Source organism: Lemur catta, chromosome 2 (assembly GCF_020740605.2).
Source record: "Lemur catta isolate mLemCat1 chromosome 2, mLemCat1.pri, whole genome shotgun sequence".
NCBI lineage: Eukaryota > Metazoa > Chordata > Mammalia > Primates > Lemuridae > Lemur > Lemur catta.
Window position 1 is genome coordinate 75792704 of NC_059129.1, and position 12558 is coordinate 75805261.

At 35.3% G+C, this 12558-nt stretch overlaps 1 protein-coding gene across 5 annotated transcripts in view; it reads left to right on the plus strand.

Annotated features, from left to right (window-relative positions):
* Nucleotides 1-12558, plus strand: part of SENP6 (SUMO specific peptidase 6) — a 106669-nt gene that overhangs the window by 77492 nt on the left and 16619 nt on the right. For all 5 annotated transcript variants that reach the window (XM_045543908.1, XM_045543909.1, XM_045543910.1 and 2 more), the window contains 5 exons: nt 3075-3108; nt 3482-3676; nt 4679-4905; nt 7183-7292; nt 7407-7523. In XM_045543908.1, coding sequence (XP_045399864.1) covers nt 3075-3108; nt 3482-3676; nt 4679-4905; nt 7183-7292; nt 7407-7523 — 683 coding nt within the window. The remainder of the gene's footprint in view (nt 1-3074; nt 3109-3481; nt 3677-4678; nt 4906-7182; nt 7293-7406; nt 7524-12558) is intronic.

A 12558-nucleotide genomic window follows, 5' to 3' on the forward strand; every position in this document is an offset into this window, starting at 1 on the left:
AAGTACCCCAGAAATTTAAAGCAAATTATGTATGAACTGTCCACCCTTTATTGCTCAATAACGTTGTAACATATCTCAAGGTTTTCAGGGATTTATGAAATTCCTGTTTTGTTACAAGCCTCTGTAGTCAGATTATCTTTTCTGGTTTCCTTCAGTTAACAAAAATGTCTACTCTGTGTTACTTTGTACCTCAAAAATTTGCAGGAGTACTCTGAAGGTTTTATGGATTTCTCCCACATCAAAACAGTTATTTATAACTCTTGTTTGATGAGTTAGATTTTGCTGATGGTTTAGACATTTAATTGAAAGTTGTATGTTTAGTCTCAAAAGTATCAAGAACTACATTAAAATTTGAATGATTATTTTATAAAAGTTACAGATTAGGTTATATATGCTGCAGTGGAGACAGACTTCGTAAATTTAATTGAAGAAATAAAAGACAATATGTGTATTATAAAAGATGTTGAAACACTTTTTTAAAAACTAAAGTGCTAAATGAAATGTTTAGCCAAAAAGTATAATGTGGAAATTTGCAGTGTGGTGTTTACCTTCCTTGTGGCATGGAATTTTCCCAAAGGATGTTTTTCATTGAAGTACAGTTAGTGGATCTGTAATTTCTTTTTCTTTTTTTTTTTTTGAGACAGAGTCTCACTCTTTTGTGGGGGCTAGAGTGCCATGGCATCAGCCGAGCTCATAGCAACCTCAAACTCCTCGGCTCAAGCGATCCTTCTGCCTCAGCCTCCCAAGTAGCTGGGACTACAGGCATGCACCACCATGCCTAGCTAATTTTTTCTGTGTATATTTTTAGTTGTCCATATAATTTCTTTCTATTTTTAGTAGAGGCGGGGTCTCGCTCTTGCTCAGGCTGATCTCTAACTCCTGAGCTCAAACAATCCACCCCCCTCAGCCTCCCAGAGTGCTAGGACTACAGGCGTGTAATTTCTTCATATGGTGTGATTAAAAAGACCATTTGATATTTTGTTCTTGAACATAACTTCCTTATGTTTTGTAGTGAAATAATTTATCTTCCAAGTTATGATTAATCTGAGAAACAGATTTTAAATGTTTTACTGTTTTAAATGTTTTATAAAATTCCACACTCTTATTATTAGATAATTTAAATCATTTTAAATTTACTCAGTGATAAATTGGCACTATCTAAAAGTGTTGATTTTACTTAAAATTAAATACTTTCATTAGAAAGTAAAATGGCTTAACATTAGTAGGAATACTACATACGCTGAACTACAAAGCAGTTCCTCATTTTTCTCATGAGCAGATACAAAATCAAAGTTTTCAGCCAATTTAAATTTAGAAACTTTTGTGATGTAGATGAAATAGCCCAATGTCTGTTTACAGTGTTGATGTGTGTGTAATTTAGTTATGCACAAATTTTTAAATGACAAATATTTAGACATAACTTTCAATTCCTTCATCTCATGCAACAATTTTATTTAAATGCTTTGTATCATTATTTGTCATTATTGTTGTCACTTTTTAGTCATGTGACACATTTTTCTAAAGCATGTAACTTCAGCTTCTACATGTGCTGAAATGTTTCCCAAGCTACAAGTACTCATTCTTGATATCCCCAAATAATGTGTTACTTTCCATCGAAACCAATTAATGTATTATTTTCAAATACAATCTTTAGAAGGTATGTTTAGTGACATTTTAGACTAGGGAATTATTATAGCAATTATTAGATTTATTTCATATTTCCTTTTTTTACATTATGAAAATCTTCAAACAAAAGTTGAAAGACTTTTATGGTGAACATTTATATACCTCCAAGCTAACTTCTACCATTAGCATTAGTAAAATTTGCTTTTCATGTAGTTATTCATACCCCTGTATCAGTCTATCTTTTTAAAAATGTAGTTCAAAGCACGTGCCTCCTTTCTTGATTCTCTTATCTTCTGTAAACATGAAAAATTATTATTAATTTAGGTTGTATTAGGCTTAATGTGTCTTCTCCACATTGAAATAATTAGTTAGAAAATCACCATTTTATAACCACTAATAATAACTGATTCAGGCAAGGATCTTTAATGGATGCTAAAACCATTGAGTGAAAGATTATTAGGGAAAAGGATATTTACAGGGTTTCAAGTGTCTCTACACAGATTTTTCAACTGCAAAGGGAAAATTATATCTTTATAGTGGAAAAACCTGGCAGTCACTGCCTTAGCCAAGTGATTAAGCTTGTATCAATGGTAGGACAGTCTGACATGATGTGCCTTCTGATGTGATACAGTGAGAGGTATCAGCACATCACCTACGTGCTGTTTTTGCTGGAAATGTATGGCCTGATTTTTAAAACGAGGAAACACAAGTCCGGGGTATTGGATGTTTTACAGAACCTAATTCCTTAAATTCCTTAACAGAACTTAGATTCCCTAAAGGCCATGTCATAAAGAACAGAGAGAGGCAAGTTTCTGGTTGAGATTGGAGTAGACAGAAGAGATAAATATAGCCTTGACAGAATTACAGATTGGGGAAAAATTAAAATAGCAATAAAGGACAATTCTGACCAGTTAGGGAAATTTGAGTATGAATTATATGTTGAATGAAGTTAATCTTGACTTCTTAGATGTGCTAATAATGTTTAGTTGTAAAGGAGAATATTCTTGTTTTTGTGAGACACACGTAGAAGGATTTGGGGATGAAATGTTAGGATGTCTACTACCTGCTTTGTGATAATTTAGCAAAGGAGAAGTGAGTATATGTATAGAAGAGTGATAGAGGGGATATGGCATGGTATTAGCAGTGAGTCTAGGTCAGGAGTATTGAGGTGTTCGTTGTAATGTTATGTCAACTTCTCTGTGAGGTTTTAAGAGATAAACCAGTAATATAAGACATGTTCTAAGCATTTGAAGAAAAAAGGTGAAGGCTGCCTTTCTGAGAGAAGTGGGGAGGGGCAGTAATAATTTCATCTTGTACTTAAGCACATGGTAGATGGCTTAGCTTTTCTGCCCTCTAAAAATTTAAGGTCCAAGTAACAAGTCATTTGGGCTATGTGTAGCAAAATCTTTATAAGTCTGTGATGCATACTAATCTGTCTTATTTTTTAGTTTTGTTTAGAGTCTATCAAGATACAACTACATGGTAAGCTACTTTTTGTCGTTTTATTCACTAAAGCTTTATTTACACTAAAGCACTTTACAGGAATAAAAGATTAATGATATTCATAGAATTCATTAAGATATCTTCTTAAACAAAGAGCACATATCTTGGTGTAATTTCATTATGTAATATCACAAAGCCTAACTTTTTAGAATCGCTTTTTCATATGGGAAAAATGTAGAAGCCTCTTTAAGGTAGTTATAAAGATTTTTCTTCATTTCCCACGAGAGTTATTTACAGAGCATAATAAATATGTGCTTAACTTTGAACTTACATTTCCTTACAGTTACCTGCCTTCATGATTTTGCCTTCTTAAGAATTGATTCCTTTTCCATTTCCATATGTTTTCCTTCAGAACCAGAACGTGATCCTGTAAAGATTACTTTAAATACCTCTGATCTAACTAAATGTGAATGGTGTAATGTCCGAAAATTACCAGTAGTGTTTCTTCAGGCGATACCAGCAGTTTATCAAAAGCTGAGTGTGCAACTGCAAATGAATAAAGAGGATAAAGTTTGGAATGATAGTAAAGGAATGAATAAGTTAACAAGTAAGTTATGTAAAGCAAATTATAATAATAAATACAATCTGTTGAATAGAAGAATGTGAGTGCACTTTGATAGATGGCCTTAGATGTATATTATCTACAGTCCTTGTATTATCTACAGCTACATTGTTAGGTGGATATTACTTCCTCCATTTTACAGATGAGGAAAAACCCACAGAAAGTGATAGGGCTGAAGGTAAAAACTAGGTTTACCCATTTAGGAAGTTTTCAAAATGGATTAAAACTCAAAAGATTGGGCACGGGGGAAGAAGAAAAACTCAAAAGATCTGTAGTCTTTCACACTGTGTAGTCTGAGTAAAATGAATTTTTTTAACTGGTAAGAATATTAACTAAATAAACCATATAAATCTGGAATCCTTGAAACTTGGCCTGAATAGGAAGTTTTCATGTTCATAGAATGGGGTCTTTAGCCTTTCCAGTACATAGATGCGATTCTCTGGTTTGTTTCCCTTCCTTCACCTCTAACATTTATGGCATGGCATGCCTGCTTATAAAGTAAATACATTTCAGCAGTAATTGCTGCTTCAGCTTAATGATGAATAAATGTTAGCTACCACTGAAGCTGCAGGAGTTGGCACATTAGTGAACAGCAGTTTTGCAGTTAAATTTTCTAGAGATACTTCCGGTTCACTTGGCAATTTCCTATTTATGTTTGACGAAAATGTTAACCAATATACTTTATGACTGTGAAGAGATTTGGGATTTATTAGGTGAAGTAAATAATTATAATCATGAATAGATTTGTTCTTGAGCTATTGCTAGAGTAATGTATCCTGGTTCCCTTCTCTTAATAACTTAGGTGACATTGCCAGGTAATATTCACTTGTCTTTATTTTAGCATTTGTTATATATCCACTCTGTGCCAAACATTGTTGTGGATATTTATACCAGGTTCTTGGAAATAATTAGTTGTTACTCCTTTTTCAGTTATCTGTTTACTTATTTTGTTCTTTTAGACTTACAGTTATATTTGTTTCTTTTCAGATTTGGAAGAACGATATATAATTTTAATTTTTCAAAATGGCCTTGATCATCAGGCAAATGTGATATTTGAAAATATCTTTACTGAGATTGGTATAAAGAATAACATTTCCAATTTTTTTGCAAGAATCACCTTTGACGAAGCCAATAGCAGACTTGTTGCCTGTACAAAAACCTATGAAGAGAGCATCAAAGGAAGTTGTGTGCAAAAAGAAAACAAAATTAAAACTGTAATTATATTTTTAAATGTTTTAAAATAATTTTAAATAATGGGTAGTTTTAACAAGAAACATGTTTTATTACAGTACTGCTCATTTCAGTGTTAGATCTTTAAATTCCATTTCAGAATTATTTGCTGTTATATGTGATTTGTAAACTATCTTGGGTCAAAACAATGGTGGGTAGGTGGAAATTAGTACTTGATACAGGTCTCAGAAATATTTTTTGTTCTCCACATTCTAATCTTTCTTTACTTTTCGTCTTTTTTTCCTCTCCTTTTTTCTTTGAACCATGGTCCCAACATACATATACTTGCATTGCTACATTCAAAATGATTGTTACCCTTTGTCTTGGGTTTGAAGGAATTTTCATCCCTGATGTATTGTATGTTTATACGTAATGTAGGCATACATGGTTGAGAACTTGGGAAATGAAGAATATATAACTATTTGACCTCAATTGTCAAAATATGTATCCAGTTCTAGAGTAACTACTTGTTATTCACGCAGTTAGAAAACTCTGAAACTACCTGAACCAAAGGCCATAGTACTACTATAATGCATAGTATAATATTAAATAATAGTACAAATATAACTTAAAAATTCCACATTTATCTCCTACCACAGCAACTGAATTTTTCTGTCCTGATTTATTGGGGCTAAATCTCTCAACCTGGTTACAAACTTGGAAATGTGGACATATGGTAATAGTTGAGCAAGCCCTTACCAGAGAAGAGCTGTTCACACAGTTAGTAGGTTGGCAAAAGAGCAGAAGGAGGAAGCGAAATCATTCTTCTTCTGTAGAGTTGGCTACAAGAGATAATGTCAAGGCTGGGCGCAGTGGCTCACGCCTGTAATCCTAGCACTCTGGGAGGCTGAGGCAGCTGGATCGCTCGAGGTCAGGAGTTCGAGACCAGCCTGAGCAAGAGCAAGACCCCGTCTCTACTAAAAACAGAAAGAAATTATCTGGCCAACTAAAAATATGTGTAGAAAAAATTAGCTGGGCATGGTGGCACATGGCTGTAGTCCCAGCTATTCGGGAGGCTGAGGCAGGAGGATTGCTTGAGCCCAGGAGTTTGAGGTTGCTGTGAGCTAGGCTGATGCCATGGCACTCTAGCCTGGGCAACAGAGTGAAACTCTGTCTCAAAAAAATAAAAAATAAAAAAATAAAAGAGAGATAATGTCAGAGGAAGAAAAGAGCAGCAGAAGCAATAAGGCAACTAGGATTGGACTCACATTTCAATGGAAGGCTCTTTCCTCTAAGGACTGCCTGTTTCATTTAGCCTTGTAGAGGGCCAAAGCTCACTAGGCTGTGTTCCCTGGGCCTCTCCTTCCACACCTTATGGATTGCCTAGCCATTGAACATAAGTAGGCCTCTTCTGCTAGGAGAAAAAACCACTTTGGATTTTTGAAAGGTTCCTTGAATTTTGTTAGCATAATGTTAGGGTAGAAACTTACTAGGTGCTCATGGCGAGTTTGAGAAAGAATTCTCACACAGAATTTAGGGTAGAAAAAAGTACAAAGCTTATGTATTTTCCCAAGAAAGAGAGAGAGAGAGAGAGAGAGAGAGAGAGAGAGAGAGAGAGAAGGAGGGAGTGGCCGAGGCACACCAAGAAAGGAGTGAAAATGCCAGGCAGCTGAGGAAAGTTGCTTGTTGCTTTTAAAGCGTAAAAATGGCTTTTCCTCCCCTGCTTCAGCAAGGGGGATAGCAGGAGTGGTGAAATGTCAGGGAGTTCTTTATTTTTTATTTTCTCTGTGCGGCCGGGTTATCTGAGTCCTTGAAATCTGGTTTTTTGGGCAGGAACTGAGGCAGAGAGCTGGAGCAGGGAGGTCGCACTCCTGCTATCTGCTTCAGGCTCTTCAAGGCTGAGAAAACAAAGTCTTAGAGAGAACTAGTTCGACCACAGGTGTTTTAATTATAGAAAACAAAGCAGGTAGTTGTGCTGTGCTTTATTTCGCTTACTTTCTGTTAGATGGGTTAGTTTTCCTCTGTTAGATAGGTTACTAGTAAGGCCATCTTTCACATAAGCTAATTTAATACAGCTAGTTGAGATCTTAAAGAAATAAGTTACTGGAAAACCGTTATTATATAAGTTGGGAGAGTATCACTGCTAGAGTGGCCACTAGTTTTGCCTGTTTCTTGTATTTATTGTTAAATATCATGCATACTTTTTAGATTTATATTTTTAATCCTTTTTAATTGAAAACCATTCTTGCCTGTACTTGTTCTTTTTATCGAAAATTTTCCCAATTGACTTTGTGAATTGCTGATTTAATTTCTTTTACTAGGTATCCTTTGAATCTAAAATACAACTTAGAAACAAACAGGAATTCCAGTTTTTTGATGATGAAGAAGAAACTGGAGAGAGCCACACCGTCTTCATTGGCCCTGTAGAAAAGTGAGAGACTTCCTTTACATATGCATTTCTCTTAAATTTCTTTAACTGTTTTATTACATTTCAGTTGTATATATCTATATATAGAGATTTATTTGCTTGTTTATTTTGTTATAGGTTGATAGTATATCCACCACCTCCAGCTAAGGGAGGCATCTCTGTTACTAATGAGGATCTGCACTGTCTAAATGAAGGAGAATTTTTAAATGATGTTATTATAGACTTTTATTTGAAGTAAGTTAATTTTCTGCTAACCTGTTAGCAAATGTTTAACATTCTATCATATGGTTTATCTTTGTTTTCTAGAGTCAGATTGTTTGGGTTTTGAATTTTATCACTGTCACTTCCTGTGTGACATTTGGGAAGTGATTTAATGTGTTTCCACATTTTAAAAATGAGAATAATATCTAAAAGAGTTGTAAGAATTAAATGAGATAATACATGTCAGGCCCTAGGAAAAATGCTTAGCCACATACAAAGGGTTCATAAATAGAAGCTTATTATATTATGTTGTTACTGTTACACTGTTTTAAACATTTAGAAAATTGTTACTACCACAGGTTTGGTAAATGTTGAGCAAGTACAAACGTATGAATTCACTCATTTCCTTCAATGTATGTTCATGAAGTGCCAGCTGTGTGCCAGGTACTATATTAGAAGTTTGTGGTCTTACAGGAAACATAAATGGGATTAAAGCAATGATAGAAGCATTAACATGGTATAGACACAGCAGATGAGTGAATGCTTCATTCTCTTTGGGGGTTGGAAGATATGAAGGACCAGGAAGCTTTCCTAGAACAGCTTATGTGAAGACCCAATATACACATACATACACACCTGTGTGCAGTGTGTTCACACATAAAATCTGTGTGTGTTTACTGGTTTGTGCTATAAAATGGGCATGTATATGAAACAAAACAGAACTTAGCATCAGTATGACCAGTACTTTCTAATATTTTCTAGTTTCTTTTAATGTAGTTCATTAAAAAAACAAATTTTTAAAAAACCTAGTGTTGAAATCTGAATTGATTTTATACCTGCTAATGGTTGCAGCTCATAATTTGGTGGAAAAAAACCACATTGTTATAAAGAGTGAAGTTTTGGTCAGAGAAGTAATATCATAATTGAATTTCCTTAAGGCCATTTTGATAGGCATGTGCATTGTGGAGAAGTATAAATGAGAAATTATTTAAAGGAATTAATGTGATTTAAGAAGCCTAATTTAGGCATTTTAGTTGGAGTGGAAAAGGGTGAGATGTTTTATGAGGTAGAGTTGTTTAGGATATAGAATTAGCAGGATTCCACTACTGATTAAATGGATATTAAGAAGGAGAGAAATGGGTACCAGATAAATCCTAGTTTCTGGCTTGTAAGACCTGCTAAGTGATGTTGGTCCTTACTGAAGTATTGAGTTCAGGAGCAGAGCAGGCTTGAGTGGGGAAGGGATGAGCTCCCTTTTAGATATCTGTGATACAGCAAAAGGGATAGTGCCAACAAGCAGTTGAAATATGATTCTAGAGGTCAGTTGACTTCTGGCCTGGAGATACATAGATTTAGGAAGGTTTGCTTTGTAGGTTTTTGTTTCATTATGAGAAATTGCTTAGGTAGGGATATAGAATGAAAAAAGTGATACAAGGACAGACCCTGGAGAATAGTTTTAAGAGACAGGGAATAAAAAGGCTCCCATGAATAATTTCTGAAGGCGTTTGAGGGGTAAGAAGAGAAATCCAGAGAGTGGTGTCATGAAATCCAAAGGAGGTGAGAGCTTTAAAGGAGGATATATTCAATGTAAACAATATAGCAGAGGTCAGGGCATATAAGGGCTAAGAATAAATTTGAGGTCACAATAACCATAAGGTAATTAAAGCCAAGTGTAGAACCTACACTGTTTCTAGGGGGTAGGTAACAAGTTACCCCTCCGCTCCAATGGAGATGGTATCAGTGGAAGCCTGCTGGTGAGGCTCCCACCCCAATAGACTTTACCCATCAAGGGCAAAGAGCCCTCCAATATCAGTGGAGATCTAGGACAGAACATGTACTTCCAAGCTTGCATGGCAACATCCATCTTTACCCACTGGAGTGTAGTGCCAGAGGAAGCCTGCTAAGACACAAGAATTAAATAATACCTGCATAGTTCTGTATACTTGCCAGCAATAAATAAGATCCAGAGTCTTATAATACTCAAACTGTCCAGATTTCAACTGAAAATCATTTGTGTCACCAAGAATCAAGAAGATCTCAAACTAAATGAGAAAAAGAAAATCAGTAGACATCAACACTGAGAAGATGTGAATGTCAGAATTATTTTACAAAGATTTTAAAGCATCCATCATAAAAATTATTTGATGAACATAATGACCATGTGTGAAACATGAAAATATCAAAACAATATGAAGAAGAAACAAGTGGAAATTTTAGAACTAAAAATACAAAAACTGAAATGACTTCAGCGGATGGGATAAATAGCAGATGGAGAAGACAGAGGAAAAGATCAATGAACAGTCTACATGAATGTCTTAACAAGAAACTTCAAAGTTAAAGATATACATAGTTTAAAAGGAAAAGGATTTAAAAAGATAGACCATACAAGCATTAGTCAAAAGAAGGCAAGGATAATTATATTAATATCTGATAAACTTCTGATAAAGGAGTTATCTACCAAGAAAATGTAACAATCCTAAATACATAGGTACTGAACAATGGAGGTATGAAGTATGTGAAGCAAAAAGTGGTAGACGTGAAAGGAGAAGGATGTAATTCAACTGGATATGTCAGTACCCCTCTCTCAACAACTGATAGAACACCTAGAAAGAAAATCAACAAGGATATGGAAGAACTCAACAACACCATCAACCAACAGGATAATATATTCTATGTAGGTTAACTATATCCCCTTTTCAAGGGCACCATTTTTCCTTTTAATGATGGAGTATGTTTCAGTGAGATGGAATGTGTCGTATACTTTGTGGTAAGAGAAACTGCCATAGATTCTAAGTGCCTAACTTTGCAAGACCCCTTTAAAATCTAACACGCATTCAAGGCTGGGCGCGGTGGCTCACGCCTGTAATCCTAGCCCTCTGGGAGGCCAAGGCGGGTGGATCGCTCGAGGTCAGGAGTTCGAGACCAGCCTGAGCAAGAGTGAGACCCCGTCTCTATTAAAAACAGAAATAAAAATTATCTGGACAACTAAAAGTATATATAGAAAAAAAAAATTAGCTGGGCATGGTGGCATATGCCTGTAGTCCCAGCTACTTGGGAGGCTGAGGCAGTAGGATCGTTTAAGCTCAGGAGTTTGAGGTTGCTGTGAGCTAGGCTGACGCCATGGCACTCACTCTAGCCTGGGCAACAAAGTGAGACTCTGTCTCAAAAAAAAAAAAAAAAAATCTAACACGCATTCAAGAACAAATTTAAACAAAGTTCTTCATAGCTGAGTCAAAAGATGTTATCTGGCTGGGTACAGTGGCTTATGCCTGTAATCCCAGCACTTTTGGGGAAACTGAGGCAGGAGGATTGCTTGAGCCCAGGAGTCCAAGGCTGCAGCAAGCTATGATCGTGCACTCCAGCCTGAGCAGCAAAGTGACTTTAAAAAAAAAAAAAGTCATCTCCCATAAATGCCCAAGAAGCATGTGAAAAGATGCTCGAGGTTGCTAATCATCAGAAAAATGCAAGCAAAAACCACAGTGTGATATCAGCTCATATCCATTGGGATGGCTACTATTGAAAAAAAAAAGAAAATGAGTGTTGGTGGGGATATGGAGAAATTGGAACCCTTGTACACTGTTGGTAGGATTGTAAAATGGTGTAGCTGCTATGGAAAACAATATGTAGGTTCCTCAAAAAATTAAAAATAGAATTACTCCATGATCTAGCAATCCCACTTCTGAGTATACAGTCATGCACCATAACTGACATCTTGGTCAATGATGGACTGCGTATGTGACCGCAATCCTGTAAGATTATAATACTGTGTTTTTACTGTACCTTTTCTATGTTTAGATACACAGATACTTACCATTGTGGTACAGTTGCCTACAATATTTAGTACAGTAACATGCTGTACAGGTTTTTGTAAGCTGTACCATCTAGGTTTGTGTAAGTACACTCTATAATGTTTGCACTACTACGCCTAACACCTTTCTCATAACATTTCCCTGTTAGTAAGTGATTCATGACAGTATGTCGAAAGAATTGAAAGTAAGGTCCTGAAGAGGTATTTGCACACCCATATTTATAGCAGCATTAATCACAGTAACAGAGAGGTAGAAATAATAACTGTCCATTGATGAATGGACAAACAAAATATGGTACATACATACAGTGGAATATATTCATCCTTAAAAAGGATGCTACAACATGGATGAACCTTGAAGGCATTGTGCCAAGTGAAATTACTCACAAAATGATAAGTACTATATGATTCCACTTATGTGAGGGCTCTAAAGTAGTCAAATTCATAGAAACAGAAAGTAGAATTGGTGGTTAGGTTACCAGAGACTGGGGGTGAGGGGAGGAGAAAAAGTTGTTATTTATTGGATATAAAGTTTCAGTTTTGCAACATCAGAAAATTCTGGAGATCTGTTTGTAACAATGTGAGTATACTTTAGTATACTACTGTACACTCAAAAATGGTTAAGATGGTTAATTTTATGTTTTTACTACAACTTAAATAGAAAAAGTTTTCTCTCAATCCTAATGTATACTACTTCAACAAACCGAGCTACTGAAAGGCCAGAAGTGAATATATGGTGTTGGATAGAGTGGTCTATGCATGTCAATTAGGTCAAGTCGGTTGATAGTGCTGTTCAGGTCATCTTTGTCCTTATTAGTTTTCTGCATACTTGCTCTACCAACTTGAGAAAGGGTTATTGAAATCTCCAACTATAATTATGAATTTTTGTGTTTCTCCTTTCAAACTTATATCAGTTTTTGCCACATGTATTTTGAAACTCTTGTTAGACACATACAGATTCATGTCTTGGAGAATTGACCTCTTTATCATTATGTAAGGTCTCTCTTTATCCTTGATAATCTTCCTTGTCCTTAAGTCTACTTTGATCAAAATGAATATAGCTACTTCAGCTTTCTTTTGATTTGCATTTGCATGGTATATATTTCTTTACCCCTTTACTTTTAACCTATTTAAGTATTTATATTTAAAATGATTTTTTGTTTTTGAAAGCACTTAGCTGAATCTAAAAAATGAGTTGAACTCCTGTATTCTTTTACATTGTAGTTTAGTCTATTTCATATTCAAATTATACTTCTTATA